Genomic DNA, 24,700 nt, shown 5'->3' with positions numbered 1-24,700 from the left:
AGGTCTCACTACTGCCTACAGCACTATACTGCAGAGAAAATTAGGGCGTCCTCATTACAGACAGCTCAGCGACATTTAGCAATCAGTCTACCTCTGGTAAATGAATCCAGAGAACAACATTATCTCTCTGGAAAGTCTTTATAAAGTGTTGGGTAGTGCAGCACAATATATATTTTAAAATATGTCTTAAAATAGTAACTTTCACCTTAATTTTTAATTATTTGCCTTCTAGGTGTTACAGCTAACTCTGCTTGTTGGCAGCACAGCCCTGCGTGAAATGACCAAGGCGAACCAGGTCTTGAAATCAGCCCTTTAGCCCCTAACTACCTTCTGTTGCAAGTTAGAATAACCGGAGTGCGAGATACAAGGGTGATCCTCCATGGGGAAGCAGGACATGGTGGGCAAGCACAGATAGCGGGAGAAGGAAACCGCCCATGTCTGGCCCGACAGATGGGAGAGCGGGAAGTGCCTGGACAGCAGCTTCTGCACCCGGCTGGGCTCCGCCATCTCCTTCCTCGCCACCGGCGTGATGCGGGCAGGGCCCGATGCCGGCGATGGGGAGAGCGGAGCCCTCACAGCACCGCCGCGAGGCGGCCGCCCTGAGGCGGGAACCGCCCGCCCGCGGCGCGCGCTGGGCGCGGGCCAACGGCCGGCGCGCGGCCAACGGCCGGCGCGCGTCTGCCCCCTGCCGCGGCGGGGCGGGAGCAGGACTTGGGCCCGCGGGGCCGGCGCGGAGGGAAGCGCTCTGGCATAGCTCGGCTCGGCTCGGTTCGCGATGTGGACTTCGCTCCGCACCGTCGCGGAGCCCGCCGGTCCCAGAGCAGCCGGCGGCCGCTTCTGGGCTCTGATCGTGGCAGCAGCAGCCGGGCTCTTCCTCCTCGGGTTCCTCATCGGTACAGTGCGGACCAAACCCCTCTCCCCTCACATCTGGGAGCTCCTTGCCCTTCCTGGCCGGGAGAGGCGTCTCGGAGCCAGACGCGGGCCGGGGCGCATGCGGGCCGGCTTCGCCAGCGGGGCTTCCCCGCCGCCGGCTCTGCGGTGACGCCTGGGCCGGCCGGGCCGTCGCCGGCCGCCCCTCCGCTCCTTTACGGTCCGGTGCGTGGCACTCACTGCCCGGTCGGGTGCTCCCGGGCGCTTTCCCCCTCCCCTCGTCTTTGGGAGCAGCTCCTGGCACTTCCAGCTCCTCCGCAGCAAGGAGGGGGAGGTGCAGGCCTTCTGCTGAGAGCTTATTTTCGGTTTGTTTGTGGTTTTTTACGTGTAGTAGTTTCACTGTGGGCAAGAGAAGACTCAGTTTCCGAGGGAGGGGCAGAAAACAGGCCCGTCGATCGCGGTGCATTTAAACCGCACAGAGGCCATGTGCAGTAAGGAGGAGGATTTTCACACGCTGAGAAGACGGGGAGATTTGGGAGGAGAGCAGACAGGAGAGGGAAAGTAGTCTTTAATTTACCGTTGCATCTGTCACCTGGCCCAAGCGGGCCAGCCCGAAGGTGGTTCCTGCATTGCAGCTTCCCTTCCCTCACTCCTCACTTCTCTTCCTTACCTGCATAGGGATCAACATGGAGGGGGGAAGGAGAGGAAGAAAACAAAGTATGTCTTTTGAAATGTCTTTTAGTATTTTGGGGGGAATTCATGCCATTTGAAAGTGCTGACTGAATTACTCCCTCCTCATGTGGAAAAAAACCTGCCCCCATGACAGTGACGAGTCCCTCATCAGTGCCAGTGTGTTGCCTGCTCTTGGCTCCCTATCGTTTCTTCTATTTTCACTAGCCATGTAACTTCTGCTGCATTTGCACAGAACATGTCCAGTCGCTGAGTTGAAAATAAAAACAGATGTCAGAAACTTTCTTTCTAGCCAGGTGTGCCTCTCATCGCTTATTCTGATAATCCCTATAAAGTAAGGGAATGATTCCAGAGTAAGAGCCAGATGGACCAGAGAGTGAGAAAATAGTTTTAAGACATCTCTTCTTACAAAGGCTGTCTGTATGTCTGTGCATTTTTGTAAAGCTGTTGCCTTACTGAGGTGACTGAAATGACTGGCAGCGTTCTGTAAGGAAAATAGATAAGACTCCTCAGCATCCACAGTACAGTAACTGTGATGAAAAGATATTTTATTCTTCAATATCTACCTAATCAGTAAGTTCTCTTACAGTATGTGGGACTGCCACAGATAATACTAGGCTCTGCCTTAGTTGTGCTGCTTGACTATACCTTAATAAAAGCAATTGTAACACACACTGTGAAAATCTTGCAGTCATCCCAAAGAGAATTGATTTGTATCATAGAAATATTGTTCTGATGTTTTCATGATTATATTTTGGTGTGTTGTGTAGGCTGGTTTGCAAAACCTGTGGAAGAGAAGACACCTGTGAGTCCTCATGAAGAGATGAAGAAGGCATTTATGGCTGAAATGAAAGCTGAAAACATCAAGCAGTTTCTTTAGTAAGCAGTGTGTAGGCTTATTAATCACAAATAATTAAAAAAAAGATTCAAACCAGAACTAGCCCACTGACTGAGGATGATGCACAGATTCTGGTTTACAGGTTTTATGCAGTGTCTCCCTTCAGATTGGACCTTATGACCACTTAAGTCAGGAGAGATACAGTGGAAAATAATGGAGTACATCAACATGAAAAAGAAGAAAATCATACCAGTGGTCCTAACTTTCAGTTTTCCCTACAGCTTAGACCATCATACTTTACTACTCTTCTCACTTCACACTTCATTATGCAGTGACCAAATTGCATACATTATCTGCCACCATTCTGACTCACTTTCATGCAGAAAGATATGTTCCCAGGCTCTCTCCCTTTGCCCAGTGAATAGCTAGAACAGACATGGTAGATATCAGCTAGTCAGCTGATGGTACATTAAACTGCTCACAAATGTAATAATGTTGCAGGGTCTTTTCTAAGATCTTGATATTTTTTTCCAAATAATTTATTCATCTTAGTTACTGTTTAATACTTAAATTAGATAGATGTTTTTAAAAATCCTGTGGTTCTTTTATTAAAGCCTAAAAGCAAAGCTGCTAACATTTGTTCCTGAAGATTCCATTGGTGGAAGAGAACCATATAGATTTTTTTAAAATATAGCCCGTAATTTCTGTAACTTAATTAAAAACTTTAATTTCAAGGAAGCTCTTGTACTACTAGTAATTTATTTTAGGGACCTTGTAGACAGTTTATTTGTCTATTAGGGGAAAGTAGCGTTTGTTAAAAGCCTTTATTAATTCTAGCCAGGAGTGAATCAAAGGTCATAGTTTATTGGAAGCAGTTGAATGTAAAAACGTGTTAGAGGGTCAATGATTTCAGGAGTAATCAGTGTATTCTGGCTTGCCTTTAATTCCTAGCCTGATTAGGTAGCTTGAAGTTGTATCTTGTTATAAAGCCTTACCAAAAAAAAAAAAAGTTTAAAAATAATCTTACTAAAAAACATGTTCAGTTGCTGAGATTGTGGCTATCCCACTCATTCCACTTTAAGTGCACTTACCATGAACTATTGCAGATAAATTAACTGGAAAGCACATTCTTTTTACTACAAAGAGTGATGTTGAAAACTGAAGCCTTAGGATTTTTTACAGGCTTAACTTACGTTTCGGTTCCTACCAAGTCAATTGTTGCTAAACAACTTTGTAAAAGGTTTGTTTTCTGCCATTCAAACTCCCTGGTTATCTGTAGTGCAGCCAATTCTGTGGTGAAATCCAGCAAATACGTAATCATGACTCAGAACAACCGGTACAGGCAGTCAACAGCTTAGAACAGGAAGAAAAACACAATATTCAATTAATGGAAACAAATGCAGGAGAATATTACTGCTTAAGTCAAATTTTTATCGAAACATGAAAGTTATACTTTCCCAAATCTTACAGAAAACAAGCATTGGCTCGTTAACACATAACCATGCACTTGGCTCAGTATATCATCCAGAAAATGATACCTTTACTCTAACAAGGACTTGAAATACAGTGTTGATAAAGATGTTGACTTTATCAGAGGACCATTGTTTTACCTAGCAGCATTCTGTACAAAAGCAGGACTGTATAGTGCTTACAAAGAATATATAGTGCTTACAAAGTATTTTGTTTGCTGACTTTGTTCTTCTTGGAAGTCCAGAATTAAAACTTTTACCACACTTACACTCCTTCCGCATCCAAGATCCAGTTTTCCTCATTAACACTAGCTTGTGTGGCACATGTTTCTATGACATGTTGATGATACAGTCTTGTGGCAGAATGAGGACATGATGATGACAAGCTATTTGGAGCTTCTTCGGCTCATTTTATCACGACACCTACTCAGTGGTCTGGCAAGTTTTTTTCAGGCAATAGGTGGCTCACTGTTCGAGATACCTTGCACTGTTACTTGCTATGTATGACAGAATGATTTTTAATTTACAAGCAATTGAGGTTTTTCTGTTCCTTGTTTGCATGCCACTGTGAACTCACTCTCTCTTATTTGCATATAAGATGCAGAGATACATACACAAGACACATGTCTAGATTAATAAATATTTGTGCTAAATTAATTAAAATATTAAACTGAGAAGAATATACAGTTCACTGCATGTAGGAATCAGGTGGATTATGCACATTTTTAAACAGACTACATAGAGATAATCATATTCAATTATTTCATCATTTAACGAGGGAGACTGGTCTCATTAGATGTAGTAGTGATTGGCCATCCAGGTCATCCAGCAGATGAAGAGGAAAACAAGGACAAGACCGCTCAGCTAATGTTGTCATGTCATTTCTGCTAAACCACACCACTACAAAGATCACACTTGTGGTAGCTCAGGACAGACTGAAACCTTTTACCTCAACTTACGTGTAAGGCAGACAAAACCAGATGCAGAGAGGACTGGATCCCTGATTTAATTTGGGTACATCTGCTCACCTATAGGGGGTTTTCCAATGGGTTTGTTTCTAAGTAGGCAAGAGGAGTTCTGATTATAACCTGCAATGCCTGACCTGACTGATTTTTTTGTCTCTAGCAATTTTACACGCCTTCCACACCTAGCAGGAACAGAGGAGAATTTGCACCTGGCAAAGCAAATCCAAGCAGAGTGGAAGGAGTTTGGACTGGATTCTGTTCAGCTGGCTCATTATGATGTCTTGCTTTCCTACCCAGATGAAACTAAGCCCAACTACATCTCAATAGTTGATGAGAATGGAAATGAGGTAAAGAAAAATTTTCAACCTGGGGAAAAAAAAATCTCTATATAATTCCTTGGAAGACTGCAAGGGAAAGTTATCATCTGCTCTCTTGATGGTGTTGGACCTGATTCAAAACTCAAGGAATTGATAGTTCTGGTTTGATTTTTTTGTTGTTGTTTCTTCTTTTCCTCTACCTATATGCTAGGTATACTAATAATTACCTAGACTCATATACCATATCAAGATGTATGAATTGAAAGAGAATTTTGTGAGAGAATTATTTTATGTAATTCAACCATTTATAAATTGTTACCTTATTTAGAAAGGGGAAGGCAGTTGTAGTCAGTGTCATTATTTGCACTGAATCATTTTTACAGTACTGGTGATTGTGCTAAGTTTAGTTTCTTGAAGCATAGGCCTCTGAAAGTACTGACATAAGCAAAATCAGTTCATTACAGTGCAGCTCTATTGCTTGTGGAAGCTCCAGAGATGAGCAGAACAAAGCTATTTTTTACTGTTATGGTCTAACCCTGCTTTTATCTGCTGTATAGGGACCACCAAAATGGAGCCTTTGTTATTTAGGTGGGATTTTGTGTGAAGAGTGGAGATGCAGTTTGCAGGTTAACACCTAGAATATGCATAATGAAAGTGATGCCCAGTGCTTGTAAAAGTTTTGGCCACTCCTCATTTAGAGTTACAGAACTAGAATCCTTTAAGAAACAAATGCCTTTGAAATACACCTTAGTACACAGTACTTCTTTCTCATATTGTCTGTTTTACTTTTTTGCTTCTTTAATAGCAGATTTTCAACACATCGTTATTTGAGCCTCCTCCTCCAGGATATGAGACTGTTAGAAATGTGGTGCCACCTTACAGTGCATTTTCAGCCCAAGGAATGCCTGAGGTAAAATAATAGAACTTGGATATTCTTAGCTTTTAAGTTTTATTTGTTCAAAACCTGACATTGTAAGTAGAAAAGATGTGCTAGCGCTGTGCTAGTCCTGGTATTCTAGGGATTTCTGCAGTGGAGCAACTTTGTAATTGAGCACTCATCTCTGTTTATATTTTTTCTCTGTTTTGAGTCAGAATGGGTTTTTTTGCCTTTTCTTTAAAAAATGCATAAATAAATGTTTAATATTATCAGTTGCAATAAGCTTTCCCATATAATACTGTGAATATACCCTACTGTTTCCCAACTTGATTAAGAAATAAGTTTTTTATATTGAAGTAGCTAAATGAATAACCTAATTTCAGCATACTGCTTGCTCATGAGTTGCACTGACAGCTATCAACACAGAGCGTACAATATGCCTGAAAATGGGTTTTGCTAGCATTTCCATCTGAGGGGCAAAGTCTTACTGAGATCTGAGCTTAATCCTTTCAATCTTGTTGTACAGATGGTGTCAGCTGGCAGGTTTTCTTTTATGAAGCTGGTGCATGTAACAGGAGTTTTATGGTCTCTGGTCATTAGTGATTGCAGCTAATAATTTTGAAAATCAGAAAATATTTCTTTACAATATCTCTTCTGTCTCTGTATAAAATCATAGAATCACGTAGGTTAACAGGGACCTCTGCAGGTCATCTGGTCCAATCTCTGCTTCGAAGCTGTATCCAATGTTGAATCTCAGCCTGCTGACTGTCTTGACTCTTACTTAGCCCAGTATTTAATTCCTGTATTTTCCAACGTTTGTTAGTAAGCTGTGCAAGTTCAGAAAACAAAAGATACCCTGTATTCATATGCCTCAGATATTCAAAGGAACCTGGAGAACCAGACAGGTAGAACCAGACAGAGAGACTATATATGAGAGCTTTGAGTGTTTCAAAAATTGCAGTGAGGGTTTTGGAACATAGTGTAAGGTAAAATTTGTGGATTCTGACTTCCTATCATTATATAATATTCCAAAAAAGGACAGAATAACTTCATCATTTTATTTGATATCTGGAGAGCTACATTACATGGTGGGATATGGGAAATAATAAAAATTTTAAGAACATGAAGCTTCCTTCTTTATAAAATGATTTTATTTTAATCAAATATGATAATATTATTTCTGAAAGAAAGAAAACCTAAAAGACATTGTCTTTTCAAAATATGATACTTATGTTTTCGTTATTGCATAATACTATGACAAGAAGCTGTAGGTGCTTAGCCACGGCTGTTAAGAATAGCATTCTCCAGTGAGCAACTGTCTGCATCTGTCCTGCAAATAGCACAGCAGGGAGCATGTATGTAGCTCAGCAGGGAGAAGACTGAATGGTCTCTGTACTCCTGTGAATTCTCCCAGAACTGTTTGTACTTTTTATTAAAAGCTATTCCATGAAAAAAACAGAACTAACCTATGGAAAGAGAGTTGGAACTTGGCAAGTGCCTTCATCAGTCTTATGTTCTGTCTCTGCTCATGAATTTTGCAAATCATTCCTACTTATGGCTCTAGGTTCAATGAAGGAAGAAAGCTGCAAAGTACCTGCATGCCAGCTAACTATAGCCTCATGAGAGTAGGCCATGCTCTTGGAAAGTGGGAAAAAGGGGTTCAAAGTTCTTTATATTAAGAGGCCCAAAACTCAGCTCTCACCTTTTCTGGAGGAGTACCCTAATCAGGTAGTTACGTAAGCTTGGGAACTGCTAGCATCATCACTTTTTCAAGCAGCTGCTTTTTTAAAAAAAGATTTGGAAATGACTGCATTTTGAAGGATAAATCCTGTCAGAGTGGGATGCTCACCTATCTGTTGGAATCCCTGCAGAGATTCGGAAACAGTTCCGCCTTATGTCTGTTTTCAGTGCATGGGAGATTTCAGTGCATTTCTGCTTTCAGTGCATGGGAGATTTCAGTGCACAGGATTGCAACCCTGGACTTCAGGAGAGCAGACTTTGGGCTCTTCAGAGACCTAATTGGTGGACTCTCATGGGTTAAGGCCCTAGAAGGAAGGGGGGACCAGGAGAGCTGGCTAGTATTCAAACACCACTTCCTCCAAACTCAAGAGCGGTGCATCCCTGTGAGTACAAGTGCAGCAAAAGGGGCAGGAGACCTGCATGGGTGAGCAAGGAGCTCTTGGCCAAATTCAGACAGAAGAATAAAGTACACAGAACGTGGAAGAGGGGACAGGCTACTTGGGAGAATTATAGGAATGCAGTCAGAGTAGGTAGAGAAGCGGTGAGGAAGGCTAAGGCCCAGATGGAATTAAGTCTTGCAAGGGATGTCAAGGACAACAGGAAGGGCTTCTTCAAATACATCAGCAGCAAGAGGAGGACTAGGGAAAATGTGGTCCCGCTCCTGAATGGGGTGGGGGCCCTGGTGACAAGGGATGCAGAGAAGGTGGAATTACTGAATGCCGCCTTTGCTTCGGTCTTCACTGCTAAGGGCAGCCCCCAGGAATCCCAAAGCCTGGATGTTAGGGAGAAAGTCCAGAGAAGGGAAGACTTTCCTTTGGTTGAGGAGGATAGAATTAGAGACCTTCTGGGCAGGCTAGACAGCCACAAATCCATGGGCCGGATGGGATGCACCCACGGGTTCTGAGGGAGCTGGTGGCTGTTGTTGCCAGGCCGCTCTCCATCATCTTTGAAAGGTCCTGGAGAACTGGAGAGGTGCCTGAGGACAGGAAGAAAACCAGTGTCACTCCAGTCTTCAAGAAGGGCAAGAAGAAGGACCCAGGCAACTCTAGGCCTGTCAGCCTCACCTCCATCCCTGGCAAGGTGATGGAACAGCTCATTCTGGATGTCATCTGCAAACAAATGGAGGAAAAGAAGTTGATCAGGAGTAGCCAGCAGGGATTCACCAAAGGGAAATCCTGCTTGACCAACCTGATAGCCTTCTCTGATGGCATGACTGGCTGGGTAGATGAGGGGAGAGCGTGGATGCTGTGTACCTTGACTTCAGCAAGGCTTTTGATGATGTCTTCCATAACATCCTCCTGGATAAGCTCAGGAAGTGTGGGTTAGACGAGTGGACAGTGAAGTGGATTGAGAACTGTCTGAAAGGCAGAGCTCAGAGGGTTGTCATCAGTAGTGTGGAGTCTAGTTGGAGGCCTGTGGCTAGTGGTGTCCCTCACGGCTCAGTCCTGGATCCCATCCTGTTCAACGTCATCATCAATGACATGGATGAGGGGACAGAGTGCCTCCTCAGCAAGTTTGCCGATGATCCCAAGCTGGGAGGAGTGGCTGACACACCTGAGGGCTGTGCTGCCATTCAGAGAGACCTGGACAGAACCCAGGAGAGCTGGGCGGAGAGGAACCTCGTGAGGTTCAACAAGGGCAAGTGCAGAGTGCTGCACCTAGAGAAAAATAACCCTAGGCACCAGTATTAGCTGGGGGCTGACCTTGTGGAGAGCAGCTCTGCAGAGAAGGACCTGGGAGTGCTGGTGGATGACAAGTTGACCATGAGCCAGCAATGTACCTCTGTGGCCAAGAAGGCCTATGGTCTCCTTGGGTGCATTGGGAAGAGTGTTGCCAGCGGGTGGAGGGAGGTGATCTTGCCCCTCTCCTCAGCCCTGGGGAGGCCTCATCTCGAGTCCTGTGTCCAGTTCTGGGCTGCCCAGGACAAGAGAGACATGGAGCTACTGGAGAGAGTCCAGCATAGGGCTACGAAGATGATCATAGGGCTGGAGCACCTGCCTTCTGAGGAACAGCTGCGAGAGCTGGGCCTTTTCAGCCTGGGCTAGAGAAGACTGAGGGGGGATCTTATCAATGTGTACAAGAACCTGAAGGGAGTGTGTCAGGGGGACGGGGACAAACTCTTTTCATTTTTCCCATGTGACAGGACAAGAGGCAATGGGCAGAAATTGAAGCACGGGAAGTTCGGCCTGAGCGTGAGGGGGAATTTCTTCCCTGTGAGAGTGACAGAGCACTGGACCAGGTTGCCCAGAGAGGTTGTGGAGTCTCCCTCTCTGGAGATCTTCAAGGCCCACCTGGATGCAACCCTGTGTAACATGCTCTAGGTGACCCTGCTGAGCAGGGAGGTTGGACTAGATGATCTCCAGAGGTCCCTTCCAACCTTACTGATTCTGTGATTCTATGATCTATATTCCTATACTGTTACAGAAACAGAACTGGAGATATCTAGGAAAACTGGTCACTGAGGTAGGTGACACCAGCTGAGTATAGATTCTAGCAACCTCCAAGTTAATCAGCCACTTTGGATAGGCTTCAGCTTCAGACTAAGCAGAAATTTAGATATCTTTATGTAGATACCCATACGTGCTTTGGTATCTGAACTTCCGTGGTAGTCAGTGGAGGTTTACTCAATACAATCAGTGGACGCTAGATAACAGTTCAACTCATCCTAGTGTAGAACTTGACATTTAGTTTAGTTACTTAAGCATTGATATCTAGTGCCATTTGAGATGCCCTAGGATATACTGACTGGCTGTCACTCTAGAAGAAAACAGATTTCTTGTGGATCCTGTAATATAACTGTTACCCCTGTTCTTGGATACTTTAGGCTGTCTCAAATGACACTAGACCATTATGCCTTAGAGGTTGAACCTTGAGCACTGTCTAGGTTCCACTGTTAAAAATATCTCTGTTGAAAATAATCTATATGTAGGCACCCAAATATAAATATCATAATATTTAACTAAATACTACCTTTAGTAACTTAGTTTTATCACAGTGTCCAACATGCTAGATTTTTTTTTCTAATTTCTTATCATTTAAAGCAGTAAGAACATCACCAGTGTTGCTTTACTATGGCTGTAATGATTTGATTATCCCATACTTATGGTCAGGAAGCAGTATACTTTCATTAGGTCAGATGAGACTGCTTTTTATCAGAAGGAATTATTTCATTGCTAAATGCTCCAAAGTGAGTAAACTTTCTTTCCTTTAAAAGACTTCACAACCATTCTGTGATAGGGAGGGAAGTGTCAGCTGCAGCATATGCCAGCATCCATTTGAAAGAAGCCACTGAAAAACTGAAATTATAAGGCAGTTCAGCCTGAAAAGCCCTGAAAAAGGTGGTGGGAAGGAAGGGACCAGATCATCTGATCCAATCCCCAGTTCAGATGAAAAGAAGTTAAGCTTCGTCCAATAGAAATAGTGGAAAGCATACGAAGTAACAAAATGAAATCACATTCTGTTCTTAAACAAAATAAAATCAGTTTGGAATATCAGTATCATCAATAACAGTAAAATCCTACTCCTTTCCTTTTTAAGTGACTTGACTATACAAGTACTCACATACAGTTAACGATGGTCACAACCAAGATAAATGCTTGAGCCCTCTAACAAAGCTAAAAGAGCCCACAAGACATTTTGTAAGAAGAGTCCACATTACATTCTCATAACTTTTATTATGTAATATTTTTTAAGTGGCAGTTCTATAAACAGGAAGGATTTTATTATGTTATGGTATAAATTGTCACAATGCTCTGATGATAAATTCATAGCATTGATGTAATCCTTAGTCATGTTATGAAAATTAAATATGAAACATTTTCAGAGCTGCTAAAGGAGTTGCATTAAGCAAGTGTGATTTTCTATGTAATATATCCAAGATTGCTTGAATTTTCAGATAAGTACCTTTTAATGTAGTTCCATAAATCCAAAGATTAATTACTCTGCAACACTATGAAAAATGTTGTTTTCTTTCCCATTATAAATTGGGATTATATACTTTCCATCAGATACAGTTATGAGAGCTTTTCCTAAGGAACAGAGCTGTGCTTTTCTTTCTGTGGTGGCACTAAGTTAATCAAAGACCTTATAAAAAGGCAAACTGTAAAAAATAGGAATAAGTTTTTACTAGAAAATTTTACTCTCATAACTTGTTTTATATTTCATCATAGAACAACTGCTCTGATTGTGGCAACTGGAAAATTGCCCTTAATTAAAGCTCTGCAATTATGTAAGCCAGACCATTCAAACCAGCATGTTTGTACTTACCTGAAAATATACAATAGCCTACAAATTTAAGCATTTTCTGCAAGATAATCTAAAGAATTTATGCTAAAATGAAGGCGCAAATTCTGTATCTAATGTTGATTCTCAGCCTGCTGACAGTCCTCTTATTAGCCTAATATTTAATTGCTGTACTTTCTGAAGTTCGTTAGTAAGCTGTTCAAGATCAGAAAGCAAAAGATTTTATTATGTTAAACGTTTATTACATTTAAATAATCTAATTACAGTAGAAAATCTTTCTCAACTTCAGTAGAGTTATTTTCAATTTTACTAGGAGAAAATGCTAAGTGGATAAATTCAGGAAAGTGTCTTCAGGAATGATCGTTGTGTTTGTGACAGAGTGTCACAAACTGAGTGTGTGACACATACTGTGTGTGTGTTAGCAGGTGTGAAATTGCTCCCTTTGTTTATATACAGTTCCCCTTATTTCATTAATTTACACTTATTGAGATTCTGGTTCATTTTGCTTAATTTAAGAACAAATTGCAATTTGAGCAGCATAGTGATTAAACCGGTACAGTTGAAATGACCGTACCACAGTCTTATCAGGTTATGCTGTATGCTGTAATATCAGCTGAGCTGAATGTCTTGTCTGGGGATTTCATCAGAGTAAGACCTTTGAGCTTGTACTTTTTCAAAAATAAAGTAGAAGAGCTCTTTGGATATGTCTGGTAATACAGAAAAGTCCACTAAGGAAGAGTTTCTTGTCATCTTATTTTAGTTGTTTGAAATTATAGTCATGTACCCTAAACTGCTCTTTGAGGATCTGTTTATAGTCAATGAGAGGTGTCTCCAAAGTGCAATCTATTCCTTCTTTAAAAAAGGTGTTTAAAACAAGTTTGGAGTGAAAACTCCTTATAACTTCCAAACTCTTATCACTGACTGTAGAGCACTGCCTAACCTCAGACTATGCGTACATCTTTTAGATAGCTGACGTTAAGGAAGATGAATCATGCACTAGTGTTGAATAACATAATTGAAACACAAACATGAAGGATACTTCTTTCATGTGCAAAGTGTACTTATTATGATAATCTGTAGCTTCTGCAATATCAAATAGGAATCAAGGTTCCTGAGAATTTTGTAGGGTATAAGCACCAGTCTACTGTGATGCTTAAGATACAATTACTATTTACTATGATGTCTGGGTCCAAAATACCTCCAGCTCTCTTGAGACTGACTCCAGCTTCTTACAAGGCCAACAGAAAGAAACAAGGGCTATACTCAAAGCACTTATTCTGTGTTTCAAATTTAGAGGTGGTATCTTATATTCTCCATGGAGACCAAAGTTAGGCAGCTTTTCGTGGTAGGAGCCTAATTCATTAGAGGTCACTTGCCTGTCTATTTGGGTCATGATCAAAGAAGAATTCATGCTAGAGCCAATACCGGAGCCCGTTGCTCTTAACTTATTTTCTTACTAGACCACATCCTCCTTCTCACATGCTCATTGACATTCTTGTTTCCAATTCTGCCTCCTTCTATTAGGGTGAGTTAGTGTATGTGAATTATGGCCGCACTGAGGACTTCTTTAAGCTAGAACGTGAAATGCAAATCAACTGTACAGGAAAGATTGTTATCGCTAGATACGGCAAGATCTTCAGAGGAAATAAGGTAATACATCTATATAAAAAAGTTACTTGTGCTGTCTTCTATTTGATTTCAAAAGACTGAAAATCTTACTTAGAGTCTTCTGGAGATTTTAGTGTAGTTGAACTTTTCACAGAGCTGTGTTCAAAGACAATTCTTGAGCAGGAAATTAAAATATATATTCAGTATATATATATATACATGTGTGTGTGTGTGTATATATATATGAATATAAATAACACATAATTATTCAAAGTATTTACTTTGATCTTTTAGATGTATTTTTTATATTTGTGTGTGTGTGTGTGTATATATACATATATATATATGTACATATATAATTATGTGTTATTTATATTCATCTACATACTATAAATTGTTCCAAATATTACTGATGTTTTTAGGCAACACGTTCTAACCAGCTTATTCTTCTCCAGTGGTTCAGCTGTGCTTTAAAACACCTATCCTGCATTTCTTTATAATGGTTTCTCTAAACTAGGGAGAGATTAATCTGCAGGGAGGTTATTTAAAACTCGGTATATATTTATTCATGTCTCCATCACATAAATATTTTCAAACTAAACATTTCTGCAAGCATCCATGGCCTGACAAGAAAGTACATAGTCACAAGCTTACTTCAAGCACATACTCAAGTGCTTTTCTCAATAGGGATGTCAAATGACAGACTATTATAAGTGTATTTAACTTTTGCACAAAAATCGTTCTGGCTGTGATTTGGGTAGGGCTATATTTTGTATTTCTCTGTTACTTCAGAGGGCCAAACACTGAATCTACTCTTTGGAGTACCTAATCTTATTGTATGTTTTTGACTAATATGTTCCCTTTGAATGGGTAACTCTACTTTACATATTTGCCGTTTTCTCCTGTGAAAAATGTGTGACTCATACTCTGGGCCAGCTAATATTTTCACTAAGTTGTTCATAAGTTACCATTTTTAAAGGTACTATCTGAATGGAAATGACTTAAAAAATTAAAGAAGGCAGTGTTGTCTGAGTCGTATATTAAAATAAAATACAAGCACATCAGACTACTAAAATTTAAAGGGGCAGTTGTGCTGTGGTTTGGAAGTGATCTCCTTATTGACACAAAGGGACAACATGTTCATTTTTAAGGAAGTATTTCTAACAGCTGTTTATATAGCTCAAACTAAAGAATTAGGCAGCCTACATGCAATCAGGAGAACTGTACTTTCATTTAGATTTCCTAGTAGTGTGCAAGAATAGGATAGAGCATGAAGACAAGTACTGTATTTCCTAGAAAAGCTATGTAACTCTGGATTAAAATACCCAAATTTGAAACTGTTTTGAGGATTAATTACCACTCACATACTATACAGCAGTCTTACCTAGTAGCAAAATAAATTGGGATGTCAGAATGAACTATATTCTGTCTCTCTTCATCTCCATCAACCAGGATTACACTAATATATTTTGCCATTGATATTGGTATGAGAACACTTTCCTTAATCAAAACAGCATGCAGATCACTCCTTCTGCCTTTATAAGGATATGCATTGTTTGGCATTAGGCTTATTTACAAACAAAGGGCAATTTCAAGCTCTCTAGTAATACATATTTCTGTATAGTCTGAGCCTTGAGATGCATTCAGAAGGTCATCTGGGCAAATACATGACTAGCTGAAAGATAAGGTTGCATCAATGGTTGTGATACAGTTTTTTCATCCATGATATATACATTTTAATGGTCTGGTAATAGCTTTGATCTAAGTGACAGAATACTAATTCAGTTTATGTAGTAATATCTTGGAGGATGATTTCCATGTTATTGCAGTTACCCTTCTTACTTTCAAAGCAACAGCAGATCTCTTACATTCATATTGAACTTGGTATCTGTATATGTATTTCCAGGAAATTACATGGTATGAGATAGGTATAGGCCACATTTTTAATTCCTATAAAAATTTCTTTACTTAGACCAAGCAGTATAAAAGGATTTGAGGTATAATCACTGTAGTTTGTAATACTTTTGCCCCTTGAGCACTATGTCAAGCTATAAGGGACCGAATAGGACCAGAGATTTGCTTTGCAGGTAAAGAATGCTGAATTGGCGGGTGCCAAAGGAGTCATTCTGTACTCTGACCCTGCTGACTACTGTGCCCCAGGAGTAAATCCCTACCCAACTGGCTGGAACCTGCCAGGTGAAGGAGCTCAGCGTGGAAACGTATTAAACCTGAATGGGGCAGGAGATCCTCTGACACCAGGTTATCCTGCGAAGGGTGAGTGACACTGAAGAAGACATTCTCTGAGGGCCTGGTTTCAGAAGGGGTTGGGAAGGGTGATGGGGATGTTCTCTCCCTTGGAACAAACTACAGCTTTTCTTTTCCTTTTGGGTTTTGTTTGTTTTTGCTGTTGTTGTTGCTCTGAGGGGGCAGCTTTGGCCTTCACTTCAGCACAGCACTTCTGCAGATGATACGTAAGAGAAAGAGACTATAAGTGCAGCACTAGATTGTATAGCTTCACCTACCTACAAAAGTTTACTCTCTTAAATAACCCAGAGATCATGACACAAGTGTTCGACAGTTGAAACGCTATTTTTTATTTCTCCTTCACATCAGCAAACCAGGAAAGAGTCTGCCTGCACAGCTCACAGGTTGCTTTGTTTTTGCGGTTCCCCTTTCCGCAGGTGTGGGCTGCTTGCCCTCCACAGGGGCCCCACCCCTTATGGGGGGGTCTTCCACACTGAGACTCATGCTATTACCATTCCCTACTGGTTCATCACCTTCACCTCACACTGCTCATTTGAGCTCTGCCTAAGACATTTCATTGAACAACGAATCCAGCTCATTTTGACTGAAATGTGTTAAGGACTGCTCATGCCAGTACCTGAGCCAGCATATCTGAAGGAGACAGTCACTTCAAGAAGAGTAGTGCCTAAGTGGTGGGAAAGTTGTCTCTTTGGCCAGTACAGCTTGAGCTGGATGAGACTATGTGTCCATAGTTGCAGCATAGCAGCAATAGACTGTGGGGATGATTTCTGGTTCCTCATACTAGATCCAGTGAATTCTTTTTCATCTCAAGTTAATGAATTTCTGTCTGCCTCCCACAGTAAGTGTCCTATAGTAAGGAGGAAAATCCACTCTTTTCCACGTCTGCTAGAGAAAGAGCTTTCAAGTGTTAAATTTTACTCACACTGTGAGAATTAAAAGTGTTTTGTAAAAAAAGAAAAAATCAAAATTTTATTTGAGTTCTGACAAGACAAAACAGATTTTTTTCATGAAAACAGCAAAAAAACAGAATATTCAGTAACTGAGTGTAGAAGATTTTATTTACATTCTTATTAACTGGCAAAATTTTTCAGTTCTCAGCTGAATGTTCCATGCATCAGACTCCTGTCTCTCTCTTTGCTCTTGTTTTTGCTCTTTGGCTTTGTCCAAAGTCTCTTTATGTGATAAGAGATATTTCTACCCAAAAATATTTCAACTCAAAAATTAGGAATTAATTAAAAATTTCTAGACAACTCTAGGTGTATGACCGCAGACACTAATGGGAAATTTTTTTTAGTGTATCTCTGAAAACATATTGATGAAGCATAAAGAATGACACTGTGGAAATGTCAACCTAGTTTTTAGGAAAATGAAAAACTTTTGACTCCTGATTTTGAACTATGACATGAATTATACAGATTCCCTCTGAGAGTTGTAAATATGAATACCATTCCTTTGTTTTCAGAATACACCTACCGACTGGACAAAGCCAGTGGTGTAGGTCTCCCAAAAATTCCAGTTCATCCCATTGGTTCTCATGATGCTGAGTCACTACTACGGTAAGTACATAGGCCACACTGAGAATTTTAAATAGATTGCTTTGTGAAAGTAATAAAAATTTTTGAAAAGAAAAGGAAACAGCTTTTGTGCTTTTCTTCTAATGTAGTTGTTGAAATAGTACATTTCTTTATAATTAGGATCTATATAAGGGAGAAACATTCTAGTATCTGTTACTATATATTTGATATGTGCTGAGTGATCTGGAAAGGATCATTATCATGATCAGTCAAATATTTTATGGAAGTTATACACTGTATTTTAGTTTAAAAAAAAGTATGATTTATATGGTCACCATGATACCAATCTTACAAAAAAGACTACCAATGAAATCATTTACTTGTCAAGGAAATATTTATCATTCATGTTTAATGGGACAGGACCAGTACTTTGCTCTTCTGTTAAATGAAGGCATGTGCTCTCTCAAACTAAGAACCCTGAGGAAACTCTGAAATGTTACTGGGGATTTAATAGGCATGTGCAAAGTGTGCTTATTAAATAGGCTAGGTACATGAAGACAGGGTGCCAGCTTGCCAGATGAAGGCATTAAAATTCATAGTGATCTTAACAAACCAGATACATTTCCTGAAAAAACTAAGGTGCAACTGAGTGGCAAGTGCAGCATTCCTCTAACATGTAGGAATAATAATTTGTATCAAGTGTACAGGCACAGAATAACAGATACCAGGGCTGGTAAAAGTACCACAGAAAAGAGCTCAGGATAACAGGTGAACATAATAGCGTGTGAATATTTGTAGAGCAGTTTGTATCTAAGTCACATGAGTAGTCATTTTGCTCTTTCTGATGCCTCTGTGGGAATATTGAGTCCAATTTTGTTCATTGCATCAAAAAATATATGAACCAGTTTACCAGAATTCATAATATGCTAGAGAGACTGAGTTAAAGGTTAGAAAGCACAGCGAAAGAGAAGGCTGAGCCATTGATGGTTGTTTAGAAGAAAGAGATTCAAGGGAAATGTAATGAGAGTCCTTAGAACAGCTAACTGCAGAGAGGAGGGGAATAAACACCTACTTACTACTGCTAGGAGTAAGATACAAAGTGAAAAACACCATATTCAGGTGTTAGTCAGGTAATTCAAGTATAGGCTTTTCAGTTTTCAATAAGGAAAAAAATAAAATGCACAAATAGATTATCTGGGGAAACTGTAAAGTCTCTGTTGGTTGGGGTTTAAGAATAAGGCAGGCAAGCTTCTTTCATAAATGAATGGACAAAGCTGTTCTGTCTTGGGACACAAGTGAAATAGACTTCTCACTGCTCCACAGCCTGCTCCCTGTTTCTTTCATTCTATCAAATTCTTATGTTCTCGTAGGATTCAAGACTTCTTTTACAATCTGTTACACAGAGACAGTGATAGCTGCCTTAGCTAGGAAAAGAGACTATAAAATAGTGCATTGGTATGTTTATTCAAGAGTCCTAATACTGGTTTAGCTTTAGCAATGTGATTTTACTTTCAGATTTTTGAATGATACGAAACAGTACTATTTTTATACTATAATACAAACTCCTGAACCATACTGCCAAGCATTATATTAACACAAATTTTAATCCTAAAAACAACCAGTTCCACAGCAGTAATAATATGCATTGAGTTATTTTGAAATTTAAGCACAGTCCCTCATCTAAAGAGAACAGATACACACCGGACATATGCAAATTAAATGCAGAAATCCTATGAAAATGAAAACACAGTAATCTTAAAGACATCTGGCATGGTTGTATATCAGGGATTGCTCTAATGAGTGATGGTGAAGGGAACACTATATGCTAGTCCATATTCTCCAGTCTTTTGGTTCCCTGCTTCACAAAAGGTACTTTTTCCTCTCTTTTTTTCAGCTTTGCAGGAATCTTAATTTGAGCCAGAAGACAAACAAGTGTTCGGTGTTGGTGACAGAAAGCTTGTTCACAAATATCTTAAATAAGCATTTGGGAAATAGAAACATTACTGTCTTTATTCACAAGGCTGACATGAGTTTTCTGAAGCACTGGGGTATTATTAAATGTCAAACTTACCTTTGCTCACATGTGGCTCTTGTCTCCTAAGTGGTATGAATTACAATAAAAATATTAAGGTGTTGTTTTCTACTGGGGTTAGGGAGGGCAAAGGTAAATAAAGAACAATTATCTGTTATAAATTGACAGATTAACATATATTTTTTATATCCTCTGCTTAAGCAGAATTTTAGCCTCAAGACCTAGTAATTCCAGGTGGAATTTAGGTAGCTAATTCTAATTTACTGACTCACAAAAACTTCTGCTAACCCACTTAGTTGTAACAGCATTCAGAAGTTTGTAAATTTTTGCTGCAAACATTATTTCGGGCACTGAAGTTTGTGTTACTTTGTGTGCTATGTGAAGAAATGTATTTGGTACAAAGTTTTAGAGGCTGCTGAATCCAGTAGTCTGATAGATGTGAGCCTGCTGTGGCTTTAGGTCACCAGGTTTGAGTAGCAAGGCTGAGTGTCTATTCCCAATAGGCACGTGCACACGTGCCTCCCACACAGGCTGTCATATAGATCAACACAAACAGAAAACTGCCTTACTAGGACTCAAATAAACGTACAGCACTCACACAAACATTAACAGCATGGACAGCCTAATCCTGCTTGTCCTCTCTGGCTAATCAGAATTGAAGTCAGCTAGTTGAATATAAATATGTATGCACACATATATGTCTACGCACATAGTATGCTTCACTCCAGTAGTTGGCCTTAGACACTTAGTCTATGCAGTAGCTAGTCCCAAAGCCTCTGGTCTCCTCAGTTGCTGGTTCCGGATGTATGAGTTCCCAAGGTTTGCAGCCCCACTCTAGTTGATAGTATTCAAACCACTTCTTATTACACACACAGAAACACAAACAGATCTATTTGGTAGTTGGTCCAGGCATATGGTCTGTGGTCTCCTCAGTTATAGATACTTGGATCCTCTGGTCTCTCTGGTAGCTGCCCCCAAGACCTATAATCTCTCCAGTAGTTTGCTCCTAGACCTTCCTAGACCTGTTACTCTGCTCACGAGCTTCTCTGTCTTGAAGTTTGCTAGCGAATTACACGTACCTACTTGCACATACACAGGATTGAAGTTCCCAAGGAAACACACAGCCCTCCAGTTGCTGGCCCCTAGACTTATAGGACCCTTTGACTTGTGGCCCTTTCTCCAGTTTTTAGACCTCTCGCCACACACACGTATACGCAGAGAAGAGAGCACCCCCTAGGAAACTAGTTAGGAATATAATTTAATGAAAAGAGGACAGACTCTGATGATTAGGCATAGGGCATGGCCAAACAAGTGTATTCAACAGATGTTTACACTTGGATGGACCGTTTCTCCTCTGTTTTCCTATGTTTGTTCCTGCCCAGTCCACTCTGATCCTTCCTTTTCCCTGTCTGTGCTCCTTCCTCTAAACAGCCGTGATAAATCTTGCACATCCCCACAGTTCCCTTAAAACATGGATTTTACATAATCCCAAAATGTTCTCTGCATATCATAATGAGTTTCGTACCCCTTTAGGCAATAATCCCCTTCATCTGCAAGGTATTCTGGGGAGAGTTTCTCTAGCTGACTCATCTTAACGGCTTGCACACCATGGACAATGGGCTGATCCTTCTCTTATGATGGCTTTAGGAGCAGCCCATTTGGGTACTCTGTTTTCACTGGTTACCTTGTCTGTCATTGTTCTTCTGATCTTCCCGATCCTTTCTGGGCCTTTGTGTCCCTGGTAACTAGCCTTTAATTACATAACCTAGCACAGTGAACAGCTACTTCCTCACATCATCTTTCTTGTCCTGTCTTACTTTGGAAGTGGGAGATCCCTTGGCCCTGGAAGTAAGAAATCCACAGAGAACTTAGACTTTACAGGAAAGTTCTCTGACTGCCAGGCTGAGATGGACCAGTGAGCAGTTAGGGTGCAAGATTCATAAAAGTGGAAAGAGAATAAGCAAGAGAGAGTCTAGTCTTTCTTCTGATGAGAAAGGGAGGGAGTGGCAAAGGAGCTCTGGTCTCTCATCCATATGTTATTTTGGATTGTTTCCAGTAGATTTAATACAAAATACATGGTTAGCCACAGAAAAGATGTCAGAAGTAAAGATAGACGCCAATGAGTAATTAAACCAGTAAACAGCTTCTCCTCTTGCCTCCCTATATTTTAAAGAAAAGAATGAGTCAGTTTTCTGTATTGCCCAGGAAGATTTAGGTATTTAAGTTGTATCTCCTCCTTTTAAATCCATATACAGCATGTTGTCAATCTGTTTTGGAGATGTCCAGCTTTGCCTCATTAATTCTGTAGCAAAATGCAAGTATCACATTGATTTCTGCGGATAGTACTGGGAGTGGTGCCTAAAAGTCTTTCTGCAAATTTGGGCTAAAATGTCAAAGGTGTCTCAATCCTACTGACTTTCAGGACTTTCAGCTCCTTTACTGTGGAACATTCCTTGATTCTTCAGTTGATAGAAGAGGTTTTTCCCCTGCTGGAGGATACATGCAATTCCTGTTTGCTGAGGAATCTTAGCATTTGAATTTTTTAGCATCTAGATCAACTGGTACACTCAATAAACAAACTTGCCTGTTATTAAAGTTTTTGTATCAACAGAAATATCAAAGGTATGATAATTCCTGGGAATGTGGGTAAAATTGCCTGTTTCAAGGTTTCCATATAACAATTCTTTGTATTGTTTTAGGCTTGCATTCTTGGAAAAGAAATTCTACTCTGGTTCTATATGCAAGTTTTCCTGAGAAGTAAACTGAAGCTACTTATTTGCATATAAGGCAGAATTTTAATGTCTTTGATGTCATGAATTTTCATGTCTTGTGTTCATTAACACTGTAACACATTTCCTCCCAGACTTTTATTGACTAATATGTCTCCAAACTGTCCTTTCTTCCAAATTTTACACTCATCACTGTTATGAAGATAATTGCTCAATAGTAATAAAAGTATAAGTTTAAATTATTTTTTTCCACCGCCAACTAGTAGTTGTATAGAAGATTAATATGTATAACTATGGGGTAGCTAGATAGTTCTCTTTAATACTCTTAAGTTGTAAATAATTATACCTCTTGTATAATAATGAATGAAATGAATTATGGATTAAGAATTATGAATGAAATATAAAACCTTTAAAGGTGCAGGGTTCTTACTTTCACTTTTGTCATGAGAAGTCATAAATTCTAGTTTTTCATGCAGTCATATTCTTACATAAAAATATATTGAGAGCTTGAAGACATGCTGAAATCTTACATGAAACAAAGCTTGACTGAAATATGTATTTGCAGTAAAGGAAATATACTTTATCAGATCATTTTGGTCTGTTCTATATGAGACCTGAAAAATTGGGTTCTGGTTCCTCTCCGATGCTTTTTGCTATTGCAAGACACTGTAACTGATACTCGTATATGTATTTTTTCCTCATAGTAACATGGGAGGACCTGCACCACCACACAGTAGCTGGAAAGGAAGTTTGAATGTATCTTACAACATTGGTCCTGGTTTCACAACAAATTATTCTACAAGGTCAGTTTTTCTTCAAAAGGAAAATGTGTTCAGAGTCAGGGAAATAGAGCTACAGCAATAGAATTTGACCAAAGATAGAAGGTTGGTGTTACTCAAATCATCTTTTTGATTCTGACCGTTTCCTGTGCTGAAGTGAACTCAGCGCAAAGCTTCAGCAGATTTACATCTAATTGGATGGATATATATGAATTGCTTTAGATTCAAGCAGATCTTGAAACAAGCTTCATTTGGAAAGCTTCTAGACTTTGACAAACTCTTCGGTGAGCCTGGATATTTTGTGAGACTTGATTTTGGTATGTAGTCTTCTTTTAATTTATGCGAGTCTCTAGCTTTTGGTCTTAACTATTGCCTTAAATAAAACAATGTAAATCTACAAGTTAGATTATTCTGGAAAACAAGTGCTCTAACTGAAACGTAATATTTTTTTCAGATTGTATTTAAACTGATTTAGTGATTACAGATTAGGACTGAAGTTTAGCTATTTCAGTATTGGCTGAACTATTGTTTTGACTTCATATGAACCATTTCATTGTTCTTTTACTCTCCTAAATTTAAAAACAGTCTACTAGCAAAATAATCTCTTTCAGTTTGGAGTTCTGAGCTTCTTATCCAGTATAAATCTCACTGACATCAATAACAGTGTTTTCAGTGACCAAATGCTGATCTCAGTTGCACAAGTATAAATCCAGAAGAGTTGCAGAGGAATCTTTTCAGATTTACTTTGGTTTGATGGAGGATAAATTTGACTAAAATTCTTCCATTACAAACAATTTATATTATATACTTCTAAAAAGTACCAGATGTTTTGTTAGCTAATCTGGTCGATTTTCACTTTGATTTTTTACTAGGAAGGTGAAAATGCACATTCATAGTAACAACAAAGTAACAAGGATTTACAATGTGATCGGAACCATCAGAGGAATGGTGGAACCAGGTAAAGTAACTTGTCTTCTGTGTTTCATGGGTGTGCAGTGATCTCTAGATACATCTAGTAATAGTTACAGAGGGGGCAATGACAAAGGGCCTTTTCTCTGAGATAACTGTGCTACATGAGCATTTCTGTTGAAATATTTACTACCCCAGTTTTCATAGGGTACATCAGCACTTATTATAAATGCTGAGTTTCAAGAGGGAGTCATAACCTAGACAGAAAAGTTTGTCTTCAGGCAAGTAACAGCAACTGAAAGAATATTCTTAAGTGGATATTTTTCCCTGGTAATCTGGAATAGTATTATGAGCTGCAGAAGTTCAAAAAACAAATGGAAATGGAGAACAGCACAAGTCTGTAAAGATTTTGTATTCTATCTGAAGATATAATTTCCAGCACTATTGATTTGTTAATTGTCTTATAGTCTCTTGTAATCATAGTGATCTTAGTGATCTTTATAACCTAAAAAACAGACCTGAAGACATCTTTAGGATGATAACATCATTTAATCTGACTGCAATACTTGCCTATTACCTGAAACACAACTGTTACCATATTACAGTATCACAGAGATCTAGTCTGTCTTTTGTCATATTAATCACATTTCCATCATATTTTTGACAACTTTTTTATAATTGACTGTGTACTATATTCAGAGAAACACTGCCTTCGGCATACTTCAGTGTTGCAAGTTGGCATGGTGAACAAATATAATTAGCTGGTCACCTTTACATTCTATTGTGTAATGTGACAAGATGCTCCTGTCTTCAGAGGAACTGGCATTTAGACTATTTTAAGTCTCATGAGATCAAG

At 39.7% G+C, this 24,700-nt stretch overlaps 1 protein-coding gene across 2 annotated transcripts in view; it reads left to right on the top strand.

The window, feature by feature from the left end:
* The first annotated feature begins 704 nt into the window (after nt 1-704).
* Nucleotides 705-24,700, top strand: part of LOC134135666 (putative N-acetylated-alpha-linked acidic dipeptidase) — a 38,722-nt gene continuing 14,726 nt past the window's right edge. The window contains exons 1-9 of one of the 2 annotated variants that reach the window (XM_062567351.1): nt 705-893; nt 2,331-2,439; nt 4,993-5,179; nt 5,958-6,059; nt 13,533-13,658; nt 15,704-15,890; nt 17,344-17,437; nt 22,861-22,959; nt 23,808-23,893. In XM_062567351.1, the coding sequence (XP_062423335.1) occupies nt 776-893; nt 2,331-2,439; nt 4,993-5,179; nt 5,958-6,059; nt 13,533-13,658; nt 15,704-15,890; nt 17,344-17,437; nt 22,861-22,959; nt 23,808-23,893 (1,108 nt within the window). In that variant the 5' untranslated portion in view covers nt 705-775. Of the gene's footprint in view, nt 894-2,330; nt 2,440-4,992; nt 5,180-5,954; nt 6,060-13,532; nt 13,659-15,703; nt 15,891-17,343; nt 17,438-22,860; nt 22,960-23,807; nt 23,894-24,700 lie in introns of both variants that reach the window. The other variant, XM_062567350.1, reaches the window with a different exon arrangement.

Source organism: Rhea pennata, chromosome 1 (assembly GCF_028389875.1).
Source record: "Rhea pennata isolate bPtePen1 chromosome 1, bPtePen1.pri, whole genome shotgun sequence".
In the NCBI taxonomy this organism is placed as follows: Eukaryota; Metazoa; Chordata; class Aves; order Rheiformes; family Rheidae; genus Rhea; species Rhea pennata.
This window is presented reverse-complemented; position numbering and strand designations above follow the sequence as displayed.